This window comes from Leucoraja erinacea, chromosome 35, assembly GCF_028641065.1.
Source record: "Leucoraja erinacea ecotype New England chromosome 35, Leri_hhj_1, whole genome shotgun sequence".
NCBI classification, from domain to species: Eukaryota; Metazoa; Chordata; class Chondrichthyes; order Rajiformes; family Rajidae; genus Leucoraja; species Leucoraja erinaceus.
Genome location: NC_073411.1, coordinates 5,594,958 through 5,618,853, shown reverse-complemented (window position 1 = coordinate 5,618,853; position 23,896 = coordinate 5,594,958). Strand labels below are relative to the sequence as shown.

The window sequence follows — 23,896 nt, the reverse complement described above, 5'->3', positions numbered from 1 at the left end:
TAACATTTTATAAAGACATTTATTACGACAGGTCATTGATTGCTAAGTAACAAATGCGTCTCATTCATTTCCATTTATTGCAATTATAAATAAACATAAAGATGTTCGATTGTCATTAATTTTCCATATTACAAGCACGTACTGGCCCAGCTTGACAGCAGACATCCAGGCTTGGCTTAGGATACTCCACACACACACTGCCAAAGTAACATGGTTTTCGATACCACATTGTTTTTAAAACAGCAACATGGAAAACATTGGTACTCAAAGTCTCAAGCTTGGTTGATTGCGGTTCTTTTTGTTGAGGAATTTAACAACTTTCGGATATTCTGGCCCGCCTTCATAAACTCTGTTACACATATGTTGAAGATCATGTTTTTGCAGCCTGCCACTTGACAAACCAACAGAAGGAAACATATGGATCAGTCGTGGCTATCCAAAATTAAAATTTAAAAAAAAAAAAAAAAAATGCAGATGATGATCTGAAGAATGTTCAGAAGGAAACTCGAAACCAGACGGCAGCCTAACCGATTCAATTTCAGAGTTTTGCACAACGCCAGTGTTCCTCACTGACAGTCACGGCAGTGGCCAAATCCCACCCTGAAAAGCAAGAGTCACATCTGCCATCCCTCAGCCACTGGACTTCAGGAGACTTCGGTTATCTGAGGTAGCCCGCCTTCAGTCATCCACAGGGCAGCAGCAGGCGAGGTGTTGTGCAGCATCCTGCGGTGGATCCGACGCAGTCGCAGCAGATAGAGGAAGATGGACAAGAGGACCACCAGGAAACAGACAAAGAATAAATAATGGTTGTAGACAAAGGAGAAGCCCCTCCAGTGTGTGTGGTTCCCCTTGAAGGCGTCTTGCTGAATGTCCCTGTTGGCGTCAATTAAATCAGAATGAGAGGAAACAACGGCCAAGGTTATTTCATGGAGTTAGCGATCACAATGCACTGGAAGCTGACGGGTCTAGTTAGAATGGTTCAAAGAATAGTCTAATGCTACATGCATACCGAGAGCAGTTTAGAATTTAGCAAGAAAACAATACATTGATTAAGAGAGCAAAACAGGGCACAGAGGTAAAATAGCATGGGATAAATGAATGAAATACAGAAGCATAAAAAAAGAGAAATATTTACTAAAGAGAAATGTAGGAATCTTATAATCAGAAATGGGAGCAAAGAAAGAGCAGTATAATTCTACAAACCGTGGTTCCCTTGTCAGGTAACAAGTTAGTATAAAAAGGAAACGTTAAACAAAAAGGAAATTAGAATTAGCAAAAGAGGCATAGTGCTGGAAGAATTAATGCAGGTAAAAAAATAACTTCCTAGATCTGATATTCTACATCCCAGAGAACCAAAAGTAGGATGCCATGGGTACCTGTAAACGTCAAGAGAATCTAGAATGATTCCTGCAAATTGGAAGGCGACAAATGTATACTCACTATTTTAAAAAAAGAAAGCAGAATAACTGCTCTAATATCCATGGTAGGGTCTGTGAAAAGGTGTTATCAATGGGATTTCTTGGATAAGGAACCCAAAGCTGGCCACAGGTGACCCCAAAACTCCCATAACCTTATTGGGTAGTACATACGAGAGTTTGTCACTGTGACATGACCAACATTTAACCCTCAAACAACATTTCTTAAAAGCGAAATAAAAACAGAAAATACTGGGAACACACAGCAGGTTGGGTGGCATTGTAGAAATACAGGTTTTTTCCATTTGCATCTAGAGCACAAGGGGAAATCAGTTGCAATCATTAATGGACAAACATTTCATATCCAAAACGTTAGTGATCTTTGCAGAGAAAATTCAAACCTCCAATGAGTCTCACTCACCTCAAGGGTAAGTAACGAGTGCGGTAGAGAATTGCTCCAAGTGTCCACTGAACCTCTTTATCATAGACCAGCTGAGCCGTTTTCAAGTTGGTGTAGTTCACAGGGAAGGAGAAGCCACGATGAAGAACCTCATACATCCACGCCGATTTGAAACACTGATACCTGAAGTCAACACACACACAAACAATGTCACAGATCTAGACACAAGGAAGTGCAGATATAGGAATCTTGAGCAAAACAAAGCACTGGAAGAAGTCACCTTGGTCAGGCTCCATCTGTGCAAGGATTAACCACAAAGTTTCGGGTCGGGACTGAAGGGTCCTGACCTGAAACATCACCTGCTCATCCCCTCCACAGGTGCTACTTCACCCACTGAAATATTCCAGTACTTTGAGAGTTATGCCCCTGTCCCACTTACGAAACCTGAACGGAAACCTCTGGAGACTTTGCGCCCCACCCAAGGTTTCCGTGCGGTTCCCGGAGGTTGCAGGTAATGGAAGCAGGTAGGGAGACTGACAAAAACCTTTGGGTTTCCATTCCGGTTTCCTAGGTGGGACAGGGGCATTACAGAACTATTTTGCATTCCAAGCTTTCTTGTTGCTTTACAACAGTAAGCAAAATAAAATATTCCTTCCTCACAGACACGAGTTGAAAAAAGCAAACTATTCATAAGTGCAATTAAACTCCAATAACGCAAAGTCCAATTAATGGGAAAGCAGACGGTGCGATTCCTGGCTCATTCATTAATCTGCAATGTGAGCGGGGGGCTCAGAGTTCAGGCAGGTGATGTTGCCAGAGCCAGGGCATGAATGGACTATGGGTTTATTATGCAGCCACGGCTGCGATTGGGAAACATGGGTGAGGTTTGTGGCCAGAACGCTTGTATATTTCCTGCTCCCTTTAAGGTCAGTGGAAAATCTATTGTGCAACTGTGTAACAAGTAAAATAAGTTTGTTCAGGAATTAACAAGAGTAATTCGAGGAATTAACAAGGCGGAGCAGTAGAGCTGCTGCATTACAGGACTAGAGACCCAGTCCGATCCCAACCACGGATACTGTCTGTAAGGAGTTTGTAGATTCTCCCTGTGACCGCGTGGGTTTTCTCCAGGTGCTCCGTTTCCTTCCACACCCCAAAGATGTACAAGTTTGTAGGTTAATTTGCTTCAGTATAAATTGTAAATTGTCCCCAGTGTGTAGGATATTGCTAGTTAGTATACAGGTGATCACTGGTCGGCACAGACTCGGTTGGCCGAAGAGCTTGTTTCTGTGCTGTATCTCTAAAGTAAAGTCTAATGTCCAATAGTCTGGAAAATCTGCTAGTCCAGTGTCAATGTCCAGATTATTGGAGTTTTGCCGTAATGTAACACTGGGGGAGCCTGCATAGGAACAAACTGAAGGACTGCAGAGATAAATAAGATACATCGCCACCACCCTCTCAAAGGAAAGGGAATTAAATGCCAGCCTTGCTAGTGACGTTGATAGTCATTGCATGAACACAATTAGAAAAGAATGGGAGACTCACAGCTGAATTTACATTAAATGAGCAGTTTCCAGCACTGTACACAGAGATAGAACATTTCAGAGTTGCTGTCTAATTTCAAGTCAAGTAAATTGGCTATTCTGGTCCTCTCTTGGTTTTAGTATCTTAAGAGAACATTTTATAATTGCATATGACTCAACCCCAATGAGCCAAAAGGAGACAACGGTTGCCTGCCACGATGACTTTGTGCTCATCTCAGTGTTGCCAACTGCAGATATGCAACAATCTCCAGTCTTGATTAAAATTATTTCTTTTTGTGTGATTTCAAGCGACATTCCTGAGATGTAATGAATAAGGAAAGGAAAGGTGTTCTGCTTACAGCCACCCATACCTACTGAAACACACAACAATCCTTCTGGAAACTTGTCATAGCAGGTTATCAAAGCTGTGCATAGTACCATCAGGTAGCCATAAGATCAGAAGAGATAGGAGTAGAATTAGGCCATTCAGCCCAGTCTACTCCACCATTCAATCATGGTTGGTCTAATTCTCCCTCCTAACCCCATTCTCCTGCCTTCTCCCCATAACCTCGGACACCCGTACTAATCAAGAATCTATCTATCTATCTTGGCCTTAATTATATCCACTGACTTTGCCTCCACAACCTTCTGTGGCAAAGAATTGCACCGATTCACCACCATCTGACTAAAGTAGTGAACAAGCGTGCTTGCTACAGCATACTTCATAGGAATGGTGGTTTTGACAGTCGATAGGAGAGCTGGTCGGACATGTCCAGTTTATTCCACACTGTGCCACGACATTTATACAAGGGAGGAATGGAATCGCACCGTTTCCCTGTTGGATGAGATCAATGCCATCACCAATAGAAGCTTACTTCAGTCTGTGCAGGTCCGCATGAGAGGAGTACAAGCGACGGTCAAAGCGTTCCTTCAGGACTGGCCACTTTGTTGCACAATAATCCTACAAAAACATACATTAGTAGATGTAGACTGGGCGATCATTTGGCTGAACACCTTCCCTCAGTCCGTCTGAACCTACTCGAACTCCCGGTCGCTAAACACTTGAATTCTCCTTCCCATTCCCACACAGACCTTTCTGTTCTAGATCTCCTCCATTGTCAAAGTGAGGCTAAATGCAAATTTCGCTTGGGCAGCTTACAGCCCAGTGGTATAATGATTTCTCTCATTTCTCGCATTCCCTCTCTCTCTATCCCTCCTCCCCCCCAGTCTTGCTTTCACCCAATAAACAACCACAATGGCCGGTTTCATTTATTATCGTTCCTTTTTTGTATATCTTTCATTCATTGTTCTTTATCTCTCTACATTTTCGTCTATACAACTCCTTTCCCTGATCCCTAACCAGTCTGAAGAAGGATCATGACCCGATATGTCACCCGTTCCTTCTCTTCAGAGATGCTGCCTGTCACGCTGAGTTACTCCAGCCATTTGTATCTATCAATGAGCTTGGTCCACCAAGGCCGACTGGATCTCCCAGTTGCTGACCATTTTAATTCCCTTCCATCCCCATGTAAAGCCCCTGTCCCACTTTCCCGATTTACTCACAAATTCTCCCGAGTTTTCCCCTTGATTCAAACTCGGGGAATTATGGTAATAGCCAGCCGTAGGTATTTGGGGCTATTTCTTTCACTCGTGGTCATTTTTCAACATGCTGAAAAAACGTCCCGACTTACCTGATGCCCCGAGTACCTACTCATGGCGGCATTACGAGCAGCCATGAAATATCTTCCAAGGCGAAATATCTTCGGAAGCCTACGACCTCCTACGGACATTCTCCGAGTTTGAAACAAGGGTAAAACTCGGGAGAATTTGTGAGTAACTTGGGAAAGTGGGACAGGCCCTTTAACCTTTCTGTCCTGGGCCTCCTCCATTGTTAGAGTGAGGACACGTGCAAACTGGAGGAACAGCATCTCATATTCCACTTGGGTAACTTACGACTCAATGGCATCAACATTGGATTCTCCAATTCTGAAGTAACTGCTAACAGCCCCCTTTTCCTCTACACCCTCCTATCCCCAACTAGACTTCGACCTACTTCTCCCCCCCACCCACATTCCTTGATCTGGAGTTTGTAACTCTTCAATCATTTTATCTCTTTTTTTTTCCCCATCTATGGCCTTTGACTACCAATCTGCCAATCAAAACCCTCCCTTGCCTGTATTCACCTATCACCGGCCACACCTTGTCTTGCCCCTCCTCTCGTCTAGTTTTCATTCCTTCCCTCCCCCCCCCCCCCCCCCCCCCCCCCCCCCAACAATTAATCTGTAGAAGACTTCCCTTCCTCTCCCCACAATCAGACTGAAGAAGAGTCCTGACGTGAAAGATCACCGATCAATGTTTGCCAGGGATGCTGCCTGACCAACTCAGTTATAACCCAAGACGTATATTCAGGGAGAACGACTGTTCTTCCAAGTCACGACATGGAATCTGAAATACCAGCTGATATATGTTGCCTTAGTTTAACGTATCTTAGAGCCATACAGTACGGAAATAGGCCTTCAGTTCAACTTGCCCATGCTGACCAAGTGGCAAACTGAGCTAGACTCACTTGCCAGCACCCAGGTCATACGCCTACAAACGTTTCTTAACCGTCTATTTGTCCAAGTGCCTTTGAAATATCAATTGTACTTGCCTCTGCTTCTGGCAGCTAGTTCCATATATGCAGCACCCTGTGTGAAAATCTCGCCCCTCAGGTCATTGAAAGTTTTCCCCTTACCGTAAACCTATGTTTTCTAGTTTTAGCCTCCCCTTCACCGGAGAAAAGACTGTTGTTATTCACCTTATCTCTGCCCTTCAAGAATTTATAAACCCCTCATCCCTCAAACCTTTGCATTCCAAGGTGGAATAGAAAAAAACATCAGCCGAACCTGTCTCTCCTTGTAACTCAAACCTTTCAGAGCATGTAACGCAAGTCTTTTCCTGCACCCTTTCTAGTTTAATAACATTCGTCCTACGGCAGGATGGTCCAAACTGAACATTGTGCTCCAAATGTGGTCTTACCTCTACCTTGCACAGCTGTAACTTGCCTCAATACCTACACAACGTGCCCTGATCAATGAAGGCAAGGCAAGTTTGGCCTCCTGGTGTTGCCACTTTCACCTGCATCCCTCTTCTGGGCATCAGACTACATGATTCTCCAGCCCCTCCCCCCCAGTGCCACTGCGACCCATAAACTGAAACAAGTGCTAGCCACTCAGGTGTGACAAATACCTGACCACAGGATGTCAATCCGGATGCATATGTTGTTAGATATTTGAAATTCAACTCAATACCTTAGCGGCCTTTGTGAATTTCGCGACTTTGTAGCCACCACCCATGCGCAAGACATCTTCAGTGCAGTAAAAGAATTCAGAAAAACCATAGAATTCACTGTTTCTGTAGTCCAGCGGGGGCTGGTAGATTCCACTGATGGACGTTGAAGTCTCATTAGTCTTGTTTAACAAGGGGAAAATCACTTCCCGACACCAGTCAAAGTCTCCCAGTCCACGCAAGTACACAGTTTGCCCGTCTCGATGAATTTCATCCTTGATGTCAACCGGCAAACAAGGGTCCAAGTATGGGATGTCCTCAGATGTGCCCGTCTTCTGCCCCAGTAACCTGTGCAAGAAATGAAGGAAGTGTTTTTTTTGTTTTTTTTTCCTTCTCGTTTATAATATTTGAATTTCATTTCCTCTCCTGAAGTTGCGACATTTACTGTGTCGTTGTAGGCAAATAAATTCAAAATAAGACTGAACGTTATTAGAATTCTTAGCACAGGGGAAGTAATTTGAAGAGCCAGTAGACAATAGGTGCAGGAGTAGAGGCCATTCAACCCTTCGAGCTAGCACCGCCATTCAATGTGACCATGGCTGATCATCCCTAATCAGTACCCCGTTCCTGCCTTCTCCCCATATCCCCTGACTCCGCTATTTTTAAGAGCCCTATCGAGCTCGCTCTTGAAAGCATCCAGAGAACCCGCCTCCACCGCCCTCTGAGGCAGAGAATTCCACAGACTCACCACTCTCTGTGAGAAAAAGTGTTTCCTCGTCTCGGTTCTAAATGGCTTACTCCTTATTCTTAAACTGCGGCCCCTGGTTCTGGACTCCCCCAGTGATCCCCAGTGCCTCAGTGATCTTTGCTACTGTTCGTGCTGTGGCTGACTTCAGGTCATTCCATTTGTAGATTTTGATACAATACTGTATCTCTTTAAAAAGGACAAGGTGCCGTAGGGTGGGAAGTGGAACAAATGGAGCAAACCATTGAAATTCATCAGCTGGGCCAAATAATAAAGTTTTAACCCAGCTCACTTGTGAGACCCTCTTCACAGATGGTCCAAGTACCTGTTTGTCAGCGTAGTCTTGTAGACAATCTGTTCCTCATATCGCTTTCTGGCAGCATTCCCACCAAAACCTAGAAACGTGGTGACGTAGACTCGATATACATGGTCCGTGTGATGAGCATCACAGCCCAGGTTGAACTCTGCCAGCAGGTTCTTGGCCACCTCCTCCTGCTCAAAGGGTGGGCAATCACACATAGGCTGTCAACTTTATCTCATATCCAAACCCTTCAGAATGCAACTCAAACCACTAAGCATAATTAACAGACAGCATTGAATGAGTACAGCAGCAATTCAACAGAGCAGAGGGGGTGAAATGGAAATGAATGCACAAGAGTTAAATGGTGACTCGCTGGTATTCAGCAGCACAAGACGACTGACTTTGTTAGACCACAAGATGACAGTGGCAGGGAGCGGGTGAAAGACCATTGTGACCTTATGTGAGATGGCACAAACTGGGTACCTCAACAACCAAAGAGATTCGAGGACAGACTAAAAGTGTCAGGGAAGGATGAAAATTAGAGTCAAATTAGGAGTAAAAAAAAGACAAAGATGGAATTAAGTGAAAATGGAATTAAGGGTCAAAAAGAAAAAACACTTTGAGGTCTCAACATGCCAACAGGAAATATCCTATTTTTCTTCTCATGGTTAGGAGCAGGAAAAGTGAATTTTAGCACGATTCAGTGCAAATAATCAAACCCCAAGGAAGCTTCCCACAAGAAACAAAATATAAATTCAATGAGACTGCTCACATAAGTAGGGGAGGACTTTCAGTCCACTCCAAAAATTCAGTGTCATGGCTGAACCCACAGTTTAAACCATTTTTATGCCCATTCTCCATTTACTGTCCATACTGTCTCCTATGCTTCCCACCAATTTCTACTGAGGTGCCGTACAAACCACAAGCATGTCAGCTTGGCATGGCAACTATTCTGCCCAAGATCGAAGCGATATAAACACTGGCCAGTGTAACAAGCAAAAAAGTCTCCCCACCACTACAAACAACTCCATCTACACTCCATGTGCCTCGGAGAACCAGGCAACATAATGAAGAACCACAGCCCAGTCATTCTCTCTTCTCACCCCCATCGGGCATAAAATGCAAAAGCTTGAAAGCGTGTGAACCATAGTGTTTTCATGAAAGGACTTCAGCCTGAAACATTCTACTTCTCTTCCCATGTGTGACATGACCTGCAGAGTGACATTAAACTCTTCCAACCACATCCCCCTGCATTTCTTCTTAAACACATTTATCCACCTATACCCATTCAGCCACATCCTTCCTCCCCATGTCCAAAGCAAAGGCCTGCTAGTTCTGCCTCCACTCCTCTCAGAACTGGTCTAAGCTCCAACTGAAAAACGAAGTTGAACGTATGTGCAGGACATTTGTCACAAAGGTGATTTCGAATTAGTACCACGTCTAGTTTAATTCACAAGGTTGATTTAAAAATAAATAATTAAATGAGAGTACACAATATACAAGACCAATAAATTAATGACCATTAGATTTCACAGAGCATGCATTTGGGTGTTAGTAAGAACTGCCGTAGCCAACAGGCAAAGGATTGAACGCAAGCCTTCAATTAAATAAAGTAAACAATCAAAATGTTAGGGAATACAGACTAAAATGAAAGTTGCAAAATAAAAGAAGGTTGGACAGATAATAACCTGTTGTGAAGAGGCAAAGCTTACAGTTTTGGGGACTTCATAGGCTATCTGAGTGGAAACCCCACCCATGTCCAGTACACCAGTTGTCCTCTTGCGGACAACGGCCGCCTGGGTTTCAGTGCCAGGAACATTGACTTTCACCACAGAATCTTCACCTGCATGAAATCAGGAAAGGACAAGTAGTTAGATGCCCATTTCTTGTTGAAAGCCATCAAACAAAGTACACAATACCCAAGTTGTAGACTGCATTTTATTCCTCCTATAACCAAAGGCATGGTGGTAGAGGGGTAGAGCTGCTGCCTCACAGCACCGGAGACCCAGGGTCAGTCCCGACCTCAACTGCTGTCTATGTGGAATTTGCACGTTCTCGCCATGACCACGTGGATTTCCTTCGGATGCCCCAGTCTCCCCTCACATCCCAAAGACGTGCAGGTTTTGTAGCTTAAAATGCCTCTGTAAAATTCCCTTATAATATAGAGAGTGGAGGAGAGAGTGGGATAAGATAGAACTAGTGCGAAAGGGTGATTAATGCTTACATGGACTCGGTGGGCTGAAGGTCCTGTTTTCACGCTGTATCTCCAAACTAAGCCAAACTAACGGAGATTTTTTGGTTCGGATCCCCAAAACCATGCTTCAAATATATATATAAATTAATCCAGATTGTAAAACAAAACTGATGAGGCTGAAGCAATGGTGAAAACTTAAATTATTTGACCAGAACATGACAAATATTCAGAATCACCGCAAGAAAACATGAACTTCCACCCACTAAGCCCACACTGCTAATATTTGCTCTAGACTCTTCTTTTAAATTCTCCCACATTCTCAAACTTCTCTAGATTCTACAACTCACCCTTTCTAGGTACAATTTAGAATTACCAGTTAATTTACCAACCAGCACATCAGGAATTGATCCAAGCCACAAACTGTAATATGGCAGCTCCACTAACTGTGCCATTCTAATGCGATAAATGTATTTATCTTAAGGACTGGCAGACGATCATATTAAATACATCTTCATCTTAGTATAAAATCAGCTATAAATAACATGTTGCAAAATACACCCATTATAAGTTTAGTCCCGCCCTCCAAATGTATAGATGAATCTTTACCAGCACTGATGTGGTTAAATCTTCCCAGGACAAAGTTAATTCCAATCCAGGCATATACACCTAAAACAATTCATAAAACATTTCAAAAACACATACATACAAAAGTGTTGAATATTAATTATTTAGGATCAAAAAAATATTGGAGATTAGAACAAGTCGTATTTGTTGTTGCGTTTCGCAGTTCACGGAAGATGGCGACACGTCGCTAGGGTGGTAAAGAAGGCGTATACATGCATTGCTAGGGGCACTGAGTATCAGAGTTAGAAATTCATGATGCAACTATGTAGGTTCGGCCATATTTCGAGTATTGCATGTAGTTCTGGTCATGCCATCACAGGAAAGATGGAGCCTTTGGAGACAGTACAGAGGAGGTTTACTAAAATGCTGCCTGGATTAGGGAATTTCAACTGCAGGGAGAGGTTGAATAGACTTGGATTGTTATCTTTGGAACATTGGAGGTTGCGGGTAAACTTGATAGAAGGATATGAAATTATGAGGCATACATATATATGGTAAACTTTTTCCAAGGGTGGAAATGTCCAACACTAGAGGGCATAGCTTTAAGGTGAGAGGGGGAAAGGTTAATGGAGATGTACACGACAATTACCACCCCACCCACAGTGAGTAGTGAGCAGGGGCGGAAAACCCGGGGGGCCCAGAGGGGACACGTCCCTTCCATGTTTTGAGAGGTGGATAACCCCCCCCACCCCCCCCCAAGTTTTTGTGATCCCGATTTTAAAAACTTCGCTTTCCGCGAGGCAGTCGGGGTGGGACTGATGATCGGGGGCGCGATGATTGGCGGAGGGAGAAGTGGCATAGACCTGCACCTCATTTGCAGGCAGGATCGATCCCGGCTGGATGTCCGGCGCTGTGTGTGTGTGTGTGTGTGTGTGTGTGTGTGTGTGTGTGTGTGTGTGTGTGTGTGTGTGTGTGTGTGTGTGTGCGCGCGCGCGCGCGCAAGCGCGTCGGGAAAGTATTGTAAGGGGTGGTGGCAGAGGCAGATACAATCGTAGTGTTCAAGAGGTTTTTAGATAGGCACACAAAAGTGCAGGGAATAGAGAGATATGGATCCTGTACAGGCAGATGAGATCAGTTTGACTCATTAATATCTAACTACAATAATCACAAAATACACTTCTCAAGTGAGTGATGACTGATTTAATCTTACAGTTAGCACAGAATACATACCTTCCTGTTTGCCTGAGATTACCTCGGCATGCGAGTCCGCAAACAGGAAATCATAGTGAAGTGGGATATCTGTACGGAGATCTTCAAGTATGGCATTTTGCTGGCTGCCAAGCAAGAAAAGTCAATGGTCAACAGTTTGAAAATAGTAGTTCACACTGTGTAGAGGCAAAAGAAGTGGCTTTATGTTCCCTACTTTGTATGTTTCAAGCCAGGTAAGCTGTCAACTGCTTGCGCCACCCCCACATCAAAATTGACATCAATGTAATATGGACTATTAGCAGATTTGACAGGAGACATCACAGTCAAACTCATACTGAGTTGCGCCTGAAATGTATGGAATGCTTTCCAACCCAAAGCAGAATTTATTCCCCACTAACTGAAAATAGTTAAGGAGACCATCTGACCATCTCCATTGTTGTCCAAATTGACATCAATCTGCCCAATACAATACTACCACTACTAATGTGTGCTACTACAATATGAAATTAAGGACCGTTCTGTTCTGTATAAAGGGGTTCCAGCTTAAGGATGAACACAAGACAACTGAGCAGGATGGGCCTACTTTGACTGGTGGTGGAGGTGGTCCCATTGAGATATGGCTGGAGATCTCAAAGCAATGCAGGGCAAGGGATCGGCCATTTTGGTCAAATGCAAAAAGTTGTTCACTCACACATTTTGAGCAACCCTAAACATTAACCTCCCTTTTGTCTCCATAGATTCTGTATGACCTGCTGATTTCTTACAGGAAGTTTATTTTTTGCTCCACACTTGCCGTCTCCTGCTCTGCTTTCTTGTATTCTCAGGCACAATGCTACTTAATATTTATATCCAAACTCAAATCCTTCACACCCACCAGATCAACTACGCGGCACAAATTCCACAAATTCCAGATATGCATTGGCTTCATTTCTCAAAGCAAAGACAGGCAAGTGGTAGATTCTCTCAGGTGTTCCAATCTACCCCATATTACACCCAGGTTTTATGTCAACAGGAAACACGGCATGCTTAATAATAATAATAATAATAATAATAAACTTTATAAGAAATAAGAAATCATTTTTCACACAGAGAGTGGTGAATCTGTGGAATTCTCTGCCACAGAAGGTAGTTGAGGCCAGTTCATTGGCTGGATTTAAGAGGGAGTTAGATGTGGCCCTTGTGGCTAAAGGGAATGGAGAGAAGGCAGGTATGGGATATTGATTTGGATGATCAGCCATGATCATATTGAATGGCGGTGCAGGCTCGAAGGGCCGAATGGCCTACTCCTGCACCTATTTTCTATGTTTCTATGTTATTTCGGACTCAAGGTCCAGACTCACAATCTAAGGTTCACAAACCCTCTTAAACTAGGTAACATTTACCAGACATTTACTCCACAATTTCATTGCCCAAACCACAGAGTACTTTATTTTCCAGCTGCCACGTATAAGAATAGCTTCTTTCAGAGCTGCACATTTCTTTGAAAGTTATTCTGCATTTTAACTGTTGCTCCAGAACTTTATGGTTCTAGTGAAACACAACCGCACCTCTTAATGGTGTCAATCTGCTGTGGGCAACTGGCCCATCTACACAGCTCTACATGTCTGACCCCAAAGGAGGTCAATGGTTGGAATGTGATTCAACTTGATTTTTCCACTGACCGAGGACTTGCATTACAAAAAGGGGAGATTGCAAACACGGCATCAAACGGTTTCTTACGGCAGCGTATGTGCGAAGGAAGAATAAAAACCATCAACAGGTCAACTCATGGTACAAATGCCGTGAAACGATTAATGTATGGCTTCCTCTATTTAACTTCAGACAGCTTGCCTCACCACCTGAATGGAATAAATCTTTTTTATTCCGAAAAAAAAAAAATTTGTAAGTAAACAATTACTTTTCAGGCACAATCCTCATGCCTGCGGTGCATAGGATGTATAAAGGAGTCTCTTGATGTTTAGAATGAGGAATATGGTCTGCAGCAAAATTCAAAAGAGGTGCGAGGTAATCACTAGCTTTTTCTGGTGTTGATGCCAGGTCTGAAATACCTGCAGAAAAAGAGACCAGTGTTAAATAAAACAAAAAAACTTTGCACAGTAACTGTCGCTTATGAATAATGCATATTTTAAATTAGCAGTTGTATGCAATAAAAAAAACATTTGAAAGAATATTTTTCCATCTACTATCAAAACATCTTTACATGCAGATTTTAATTACCTTAAAAAAGAAAAAACTATTCCTCAGCATTTTTACAAAACATTGCAAATTCAAAGATCAAAAGCAATTCTTTCAGCTGATTTTGACGGGCAAATCCTACCTGGCTTAATCTTCATCACCACAGGTAGACTGTTCTTGCCCCTCATCTGTTTGATGTCGAGGAGGTCGTGTGGGTTCCCGTTGTGTCTTGGCCAGCAGTACACAAAGAGTCTTGAGCCACTACTCCCACAATCTATTACTACGCCATAGTTCAAGTAAGGATTCTTTATATCAGTGGCCTCCATGTCCATCAATTTGGTTAAGTATCTGCAAAACAGCATGTTAATAAATGGTACAAAGCCCAAGATACTACACGATTTAAAAGTTGTCCAAAGTCAATACTGATCTACAAGATGTTTTTAGGGCAAGAATGACCAAATGTTGGGCAGTGCTTTTAAGGAATGGGGCTTCACCAGATGGAATCACAAATGCAATTGAATGCGTCATTAAAATTGGTGATGCACACAAGACAAAGATCTGGTGCGAGTTTCGAAATGGACAAAGAGTCTGACAAAGGGCATGGATTATCCCGAGTTAAGAGCAAGGACATAAGGGGATTTAAAATCATGCCATTGTCCGATCGGGAGTCAGGAAGGCCAGGCGGCACTGTGAGATGGGCAAACAGGATTTCATGCAAGTTAGGATGTTGGCAACAGACTTTTAGTTGACCTTGAACGAGCTGAGGGTGCAAGCATAAGTGGGCAAGTGGAAATACACCAAACATAACAAAGGCAGAGAAAATGGGTGAAGTTTAAAGGAGGTTGCCCAATTAGATGTGGGGACCATTTCAAGTGAATAGAACCTTCAACATGCCACATCATCATTGTCATGGCCTCAAACTCTCTTCCACTATTGCATACCAATCTCCCTGTGCCACAACAAGCTCTTTACCTTTTTACCATATGACCATAAGACATAGAAGAATTAGGCCATTCGTCCCATGGCTGATCTATTTCCATCTCTGAACCCCACTCTCCTGCTTTTCCTCCGTAACCTTTGATGCCAAAAAAACCCACCAAAATTCTTGCTATTGACGGAACGCAGCGTAGGTTCACCAGGGATGGCGCGACTGATTTATGATGAAAGAATGGATCGACTGGGCTTGTATTCACTGGAATTTAGAAGGATGAGAGGGCATCCATAGAAACATATACATTTTTAAGGGATTGAGCAGGCTAGGTGCAAGAAAAAAAATTCCTGATGTTGGGAGAGTCCAGAACCAGGGGTCATACTTTAAGAATAAGGGGTAGGCCATTTAGGACCGAGAAAAGTCACCCAGAGAGTTGTGAATCTATGAATTCTCTGCCACAGACAGCAGTAGAGGCCAATTCACTGGATATATTTAAGAGAGAGTTGGATATAGCTCTTAGGGCTAACAGAATCAAGGATAGTGGTTAAAAAAAAACCCAAAAAAAATAATACAATACCTATTTCCATTATCCTGGTAGAAACGTCCCCATCGATTCCTGTCCAAGACCAGCAAAATGTAGAGCAGCGAGATTAAAATGGTGAGCAATGCAACAGCTGTCAACTGACGATAGGTCGTGTTTAGAGGCCGAGGGCACGCTGAAGGCGATAAACTGAAATGCCACGAAGCAGGAAATAAGCAGGAGATGCAAAACCTGAAAAATAGTAAAGTTGTTATCTGCAACAAAAAGCGTTGCAACATTTTAATACAGATCAAAATAACAGATTATTGTTCAATCGTGCAAAAGATACATCTCTCAACAGCAAAAAAAGGCAATCTGAAGGGCAAACGCTAATGTTAATTAGTGCAGAAATATATTTGTACATGCAAGCAATGCACTAAATTACAGAATCACCACTTCAACTGACCAGATTAACCCATGTGTATCTTTGCAAGACATGAATATTAAAGCCTCATTCGCAGGTAGAGTCCAGTTTTATCAGCCATTACTAATTGCTCTTGCGAAGTGCTGCACTGAAAACACGCCTGCCACGTCATTTAAGAGGGTTGTTGAAGATTAACCACATTGCAATGAGTCCGATGATTGCAGATACAAGTGACAGTAGAAAATCTCCACAGACATTGCAGTGCTATCGTTTTATTCCTTTACTTCTTGCAATAAAAAAACATCAGATTAATCACATTGCTGTGTGTGATGAAAGATGGATGGCCCAGTGCAAATTGGAACAGTAATAGCACTTCAGAAAAAGACAAAGTGCTGAAAGTGCCAGAGCAACGCAGTGGGTCAGGCAGCATCTTTGCATAACATGGACTGATGAGGGTTTGAGTCAGGACACTTCTTCAGACTGATTGTTGTGGGGGATGGGGTGGGGAAGGAAAGAAAGCTGGAAGAGAATTACAGGCAGGACAAAGTCTGGCAAGTTATAGGTGGATGCAGGCTTTGGATTTTAAAAAGGATTTTTTTAAAGGAATAAACTTAATTCAAAATTATTTCACCAGAAAATCAGACAAATTAGAGTACACTGTCTTTGAGGCTGCTAAAAATGTGAATAATTCAATTTTAAGTTAGGTCTACTAATGGGAAAAATACATGGATTTTTAAGCAATGCTAACTGGTCAACTTGCGTGCAAAGCATTTTCCCAGAGAAATACATAATTGATCAACATAGGGTACATGTTGTGCATACATGCAATGTAGGGCATTAGAATCCTTACCTTCCCATGGCAAATATTTGCTCTAAGCATGCAACAACGAGAAGATGCAACTATGTGCCCTCGATGTATTGAAGATTGGATGAGCGCTGTTCACAGCTCTGCCAAGTAGACATTTTTATCCTGTTCCAATAAAAAACATTTAAAAAAAGGGATCAGCACTTTGGACGCATTTACTAATAAAATATTACATGCTGTTCACAACATGTTCAAAATATAAGGTACAAAAAAAATGCTGGAGAAACTCAGCGGGTGCAGCAGCATCTATGGAGCGAAGGAAATCAGGCAACGTTTCGGACCGAAACCCTTCTTCAGACTCTACGACCATATTCAAAATATACTTCTGTTATAAATATCATCTTTACAAATGCCACATAGTGCCTTACAAACCTCAAACAATGTTTTTCTTACCGCTCACACTTGATTTTAATACCACAGCTGTGATGAGATTGGACCTCATCCTCAGGTCACTAGTGCAACTTTTTTTTACAGTAACAGTGTCCTTGTGATATAAATAATGTTATATCTGACCTTTCACAGAAACTTTTGCAAATGCAGTAAAACTACAATAATCCAGCACACAGGACTGGGCAATTTTCAGGACCACCGGATGCCAGTGACATTAATTCCCAAACAATCATTTAGTTTTACAATGTTATACAGCATCATAACAACTTCTACAGTGACCCGGAACAGAAACCAGGTGCGGGAGGGACAGACGGGATGCAAGAAATATTCCCTGACGAGGCAGAGAACTAACTTAAGGGCTATTCAAATTTTGAGCGGTGGATTGGAGTGATAACGGATTTAGAGTACCCAGATCAATTTGGACCTGGGGCGAGGAATTTGTTTAGTCAAAGAATGGTGACTCAGTGGAATTCATTGCCACAGATGGCTGTGGGTGCCAGGTCAATGGATAATTTTAAAGTGGAGATTGACAGATTCTTGATTAGTAAGGATGTCGGGGGTTATAGGGCAAAGGAAAGAGAATGGGGCTGAGAGGGAAAGATATATCAGTAATGGCAGAGCAGACTTGATAGGCCGAATGGAATGGCTATGAAATACGAGTATTAAAACAGGATGTTCCCATGTCCAATAAGTTAAACAGATTACCACCAGGGGGCACACATGGATGGCAGCCTCGCCAACAGTCTGTCTGTCTTTTCTTGTTATTTTTTAGTATGTTTTAAAAGTTTGTGTTAATGTTCTCTGATTTATTTTATTGTGTGTGGGGGGGGGGGGGGGGGGGAGGGGGTTATCAGGGGAAACTTTTTTATGTGTCGTCGAAGGGGATTGTTCTCCGGATTGGGTCGGCAGCCTATCATGGAGCTGGAGGCTTTGCTCAGGACTGACTTTGAGCCCCACCGTGGACTTACCATCGGAGCTGATCCCCTGCCTGGGAACGACGCTCCAACCGCGGCCTGCGGATTTCACCATCGAGGAGCTCGCAGTTCCGGTCGCTCGATGCAGCCTATCATGGAGGTGGAGGCCAAGCGCTCGGGGGCGATCTTTGCCGAACACCTCCACCGTGGATAACCAAGCTGACCTCCCGGAGCTCAGCACTTCCCCTGCCCCCTCCCACGACGCTCCAACCTCGCGTCCTGCGGTCTCCTTTCACCACAGCAAGGAGCTCGAAGTTACGGGAGAGCACCTCATATTCCGTTTGGGGAGTCTACACCCCCGGGGCATGAACATCGAATTCTCCCAATTCTGTTAGTCCTTGCTGTCTCCTCCCCTTCCTCAGCTCCCCTGCTGTCTCCTCCCACCCTCCAGCCTTCTGGCTACTCCTCCTTTTCCCTTTCTTGTCCCCCCCCCCCCCCCCCCCCCCGCCGTCTGAAGAAGGGGTTCGGGCCCGAACGTTGCCTATTTCCTTCGCTCCATGATGCTGCTGCATCCGCTGAGTTTCGACTTTTCTGTGTAACCTTCAACCAGACCTAACCTGGGGTCAGATCACCCAGTGCGGGGGGCAGAGATTTCCCTCCCCATGCAGGAACTCAATCGCCCCGACGCGAGGGCCCAAGATCTCCCAGTCAACGGAAGGCTCGAACCCCCGACCACGGGAAGCGATTGAACTTTGTTTCACCTTCCATCACAGTGATGAATGTGGAGGAGTCAGTGTGGTGGATGTTTATGTCAAAATGTGTTTTGTGCATTTTATTGCTTTTATTGATATGACTGTATGGTAAATGAAATTCCTTGTATGTTGCAAAACATTCTTGGCTAATAAAGTATGATTATGATTAAATGGAACACCAGAAAATAGGAGCACGAGTAGATTATCTGACCTCTCAAGTGGGCCTCAGCACATCTTCTGGCCCTCAATTTTCCGATCTTTCAAAAACTGATCAACTTCTACTTAACTTCTTTGATGATCGCATTTCCACAACCATGTGGATAGTATGATCCACATTATTCCTGGAGGGCTAAATTCTATGTACCTGACCTTTAAATAACCACACCCTCATCTTATAAATATTTGCCAGGATCTTGTGTGTTTCAATGAATCTTGAATCTTCAATGATTTCTTGAATCTTGAAATCTTGTTTCAATAAGGTGACCTCTCATTTTTCGAAACTCCAAATAAAAGAAAACGATTAATCTTTTTAGCCGCTCCTAATAGGACAAGCCACTGATTTACCCGAGTGAATCTCTTCTGCTCCAGCACTAATACACCTGACGTCTTGGAGGGCAAGATGCTCCTCAAACTGTGGAGTATCTTGGACAATACAGGTCACCCCCTCAATGACACACTGGACAACCTGAGGAGCACCTTCAGCAACAGACTGGTTCCACCAAGATGCAGTACAGAACGCCTCAGGAGATCCTTTTCCCCCCTGTGGCTATCAAACTGTACATCTTCTCCCCCTTCTGCCGTGGGGTAGACTGACTCCCATTCCCCTTCCCCAATCTTTGCACATCCACAATCCTGGACTTTCCACTAGTCATTTTAATTTCATGTTTCATGTATCTTGTTGTGTTTAATGACTGTTGGCAGACCAATTTCCCTCAGGGATAAATAAAGTTCTATTGTATCGTAACATTGATACCTTTGTCGTCAATTTTCGTGCAATAAATAATAACCATGAGTACTTGCTCCACCCCATACTTGCCTCTTGCAACACCTGGATATAGCTGCATTTCAGAACTCCAATCTCCCATCATTAAATGGTTCTTTATCTAATTATTTCTGTCAAAATTGACAATTTCACATTTTCTTATTTTATGATCCATTTGCATGATCATACCTCACCGGCATGTTGATCAGAATGATATAACAGCAATTCCAACAATCAACTGGTTGTTTGCAGACATGGAAATAGAAATCCAAATTTCACCTCAGCAGTTACAGAATTTAATTTCAGTTAATCTAGAGATACAGCAAAACATGATATTCACAGCACGCCAACTCCAGGAAAAATGCCATGAACAAAGGCAGCCTTTGTACATGGCCTTCATAGGCCTGACAAAGGCTTTTGACTCAGTAGAACGCCAGCCTCTTGGGGGAATCCTATCAAGGTACGGTTGTCAAGACAAGTACATCAGAATATTGAGGCTTATACATGATGGCATGTCGGGTACAGTGATCAGCAACTGTGGCTCTGAGTCCAGGACCTTCACTGTGGAAATGGGGTCAAACAGGGATGCATCATCGCACCCACCCTGTTTGTGGTCTTCATTGCTGCCATACTTCACCTCGTTGGTGAAGAGCTACCACAGGGGATCCCAATCCTCTACAGAACTCATGGTGAGCTCTTCAACCTTAATAGGTTGAAGGCCAAGAGCAAAGTCAGTAACACCGCCATCATGGAGCTTCAGTACGCGGAAGAATGTGCCATTGCAGCACATTCTGCAGAAGATCTCCAGGGCATCCTGAATGCCTTTGCCAAGGCAAACAGAGCCATGGGCCTAGCCTTAAATATCAAGAAGACCCAGGTCCCATATCAATCTCCACCCAACCAGCTGTCTACCACTTCCCCTACCTTGGCAGCATTCTTTCCTCAAAAGCTGACATCGACTCCGAGGTCACCATCGCCTGAGTTGTGCCAGTGGAGCCGACGCCAGACTCAGGAAAAGAGTCTTTGAAGACCGAGACCGTAAGGTCAAACAAAACTGCAGGTCTACAGAAGGTACACAAAATTGCTGGAGAAACTCAGCAGGTGCAGGTCTACAGAGCTGTCCTCTCCATCCTGTTGTATGGAGCCGAGTCATGGACCACCCACAGCAGGCACCTGAGAGCCCTGGAACAATACCATCAAAGATCCTTACGAAAGATTCTGAGGATCAGCTGGGAGGACAAACGCACCAACATCAGCGTTTTGGAGGAAACCAACATGACCAGCACAATAATGCAGCACCAACTTTGATGGACTGCCCTTGTCATCTGCATATCCAACACATGTCTCCCTAGATGACTTACTGCCATTCCCCCTCCCCAATCTTTGCACATCCACAATCCTGGACTTTCTACTAGTCATTTTAATTTAATGTTTCATGTATCTTGTTGTGTTTAATGACTGTTGGCAGACCAATTTCCCTCATCTGTATGTCCAACACATGTCTCCCTAAACAATTCCTATACTCTCAATTGAAGGAAAGTCTGCGAGCCCCCAGTGGGCCAAAGAAACGCTTTAAGGACGATATCAAGAACAGTCTGAAGAAATTCCACATCATATCGAGCAACTGGGAGCACATTGCACTGGACAGGCGCTCCTGGAAGAAATCTGTGCAGGAAGGAGCTGCACGTCACAAAATGGAACTACACCGTGTCGCAGCACCGTAAGGAGAAAGAGAAGGAGGTTCAACGACTACCAACTACCGCCAGTCTCCACTGCCCACGTTGCACCAAGGTGTGTGGATCGCAAATCAGCCTCTACAGACATCTGCAGACCCACAAGTAGACAACCCTATGGAGAGGAGAGGACAGTCATACTCGTTTTGAGTGACCGCCGATGATAATTAGTGTAGCTCATGGAAATACTGATTACAACTTAAAATTTCGTTCAAACTTTTGTTTGTTTGAATGACGATAAAAGGCATTCTAAAACAGGAAAGTTACCTCTATTAGACGTTTCCCCTCTCCATATGTTGTCTGGATATCAAAGGTTAGGCTCACTTTCTTTATTATACAGATAGATAAGTGAGGCTTTGTTCCCAAGTGGTGTACTTTATCCTGGTGGTGTGGTGGCACAACGTTTCTCCTCAGCCTGTACTCACTACAGTAACTCCACTGACCCGACTCTACTGCTCTCACCTGGGACAAATATCTCACTACGTGGCTGTCCACCTGAAGCATCAGCGACCCGCCTCCTCACCGCCGTGATTGGCTGCGCCTGACTCACCCGCCCCACCCTCCGTAGTTGATTGGCTAAACCGGCTGTCGATCATGCCCGTCCCTTGACGTCAAGCCGGGCTGACGTCAGAGGCACGCATTTACGTCGTCGCTGGGACCCGACGCGGCCCGCGAATAACAGTCGTATTTCACTAAAAAAACCGCCATGGCCGCCTTGGCGCGGTCGACACGAGGGCGAACACTTACCCGTTCATGGTCGGCTGCCGACGGCCCTGTCATTTCAGGTCAATGTGAAAGAACGCGGCTATAACCGCGAGCGCCCTGGTGAAGGTGGCGCCCATCCTGATCCTGCCCTCAGTGGCGGCGACTGACTGACTGACTGAAGCCTCGCGCCGCTCTGCGCCACAGCGTCACCGCCTCTTGCGTGCGTGCGTGCTGACGCTAGATTACACGCACGGCACCCGCTATGTATCCCGGGACTTGTAGTCAATCAATCAATCAACCTTTATTGTCATCTTGCAAGCAACAAGTACAGTGCAAAATGAAAAGACGTTTCCCAGTGAATAGCGGAGCCTCGCACATGAAATTTAAAACACTTCTCACATAATAACACTAAAAAAACAATCCAGTCCCTGATGGAACAGAATAAATAGTTAAAATCAGGTAAAAAACACAATGTTAAAATACAGTAAACCAATCATAAAAAAATGTCCAGGGCCGCTGATTTAAGTGGCCAGTGCCAGTTATTAAAGTGTCCGTGCCAGCCGCAGAGTCAAGTCAAGTGACTGTGAGTGCAGAGTGACTGTTTAGCAGCCTCACCGCCTGTGGTAGGAAGCTGTTTAGCAGCCTCGTAGTCTGGGCTTTGATGCTTCGATATCTCTTGCCTGATGGCAAGAGATCCAGGTGTGTGTGGAGGGGGTGCAGTTTGTCCTTGGCAATTCTCTGTGCTTTCTTCAGACAGCGGCTCTGGAACAGTTCTTGTACCGAGGGTAGGGAGACGCCAATAATCCTCTCTGCTCCCCTCACTACCCTCTGCAGAGCCTTCCTGTCCGAGCAGTTGCAGGTGCAGTACCACGTATTGATGCAGTACGTGAGTCTAATGCCCTTATATTCACAGTGGGACCAAAACAACTGCAGCTACTGAAATACAAAACACACAATCTTGCAAATCTCTCCAGCAGGTTGTGTAGCAAATTTCGTTTGAACTTGACTAGGCTGGAGTGTATTCACTGGAGTTTAGAAGGATGAGGGGGTGGGGGGTATTCACTGGAGTATTAGGATAAGGGGGAGGGGGGTATTCACTGGAGTTTAGAAGGGTGAGGGGACTGGGGTGTCTTATTGAAACATATAAAATTATGAAAGGACTGGACAAGCTAGATGCAGGAAAAATGTTCCCAATGTTGGGCGAGTCCAGGACCAGGGGCCACAGTCTTAGAGTAAAGGGGAGGTCATTTAAGACTGAGGTGAGAAAAAACCTTTTCACCCAGAGAGTTGTGGATTTATGGCATTCCCTGCCGCAGAGGGCAGTGGAGGCCAAGTCACTGGATGGATTTAAGAGAGTTAGATAGAGCTCTATGGGCTAGTGGAGTCAAGGGATATGGGGAGAAGGCAGGCATGGGTTTTTGATAGGGGATCATCAGCTGGGTCGAAAGGCCGAATGACCTCCGCCTGCACCTATTTTCTATGTTTCTAAATTCAATTGAGGTTCAAATGACAATAACTAATTGTATAATAACAATTGATGCTTGATATCATGGAGCGTCATAAGAGCTGGAAAAGTGAGTAAACCAAGTGTGTTTTAAGCTGCAGAGATAGGGAGTGCAGGTCCTCATATCTGTGATATGAATGAATGATACTTTATTATGGAGTCAGAGTGATATAGTGTAGAAACAGGCCTTTGACCCAACTTGCCCATACACGTCAACGTATCCCAGCACACTATTCCTACCTGTCTGTGTTTGGTCCATATCCCTCCAAACCCGTCCTATCCATGTACCTGTCTAACTTTTTCTTAAATGTTGCGATAGTCCCTGCCTCCTCTGCCAGCTTGTACCATACACCCATCACCTTTTGTGTGAAAAAGCTACCTCTCAG

At 44.1% G+C, this 23,896-nt stretch overlaps 1 protein-coding gene across 5 annotated transcripts; it reads right to left on the bottom strand.

Annotated features, from left to right (window-relative positions):
• entpd4 (ectonucleoside triphosphate diphosphohydrolase 4) lies at positions 1-22,203 on the bottom strand. Of its 5 annotated transcripts, none has more exons than XM_055662147.1 (13): positions 22,049-22,203; positions 16,516-16,635; positions 15,299-15,493; positions 13,933-14,138; positions 13,513-13,663; positions 11,637-11,740; positions 10,449-10,508; positions 9,337-9,491; positions 7,673-7,842; positions 6,626-6,950; positions 4,211-4,296; positions 1,837-1,998; positions 1-873 (listed from the first exon to the last, which is right to left on the bottom strand). In XM_055662147.1, the coding sequence occupies exons 2-13, from the start codon at positions 16,521-16,523 to the stop codon at positions 645-647; spliced, it is 1,851 nt and encodes a 616-aa protein (XP_055518122.1). In that variant the 5' UTR covers positions 16,524-16,635; positions 22,049-22,203; the 3' UTR covers positions 1-644. The 5 variants fall into 5 exon arrangements, with proteins under 5 accessions (XP_055518122.1, XP_055518124.1, XP_055518125.1 ...); XM_055662149.1 differs by having other exon boundaries at positions 7,673-7,839; XM_055662150.1 differs by having other exon boundaries at positions 9,361-9,491.
• Between the last annotated feature and the right edge of the window lie 1,693 nt (positions 22,204-23,896).

Coding starts and splice junctions, on each gene's coding strand:
- entpd4 (XM_055662147.1), bottom strand. Junction 13,664..13,932: donor GGTGATGAAGATTAAGCCAG/GTAGGATTTGCC, acceptor CTTTTTCTGCAG/GTATTTCAGACCTGGCATCA. Junction 6,951..7,672: donor AAGACTACGCTGACAAACAG/GTACTTGGACCA, acceptor TTTCTTGCACAG/GTTACTGGGGCAGAAGACGG.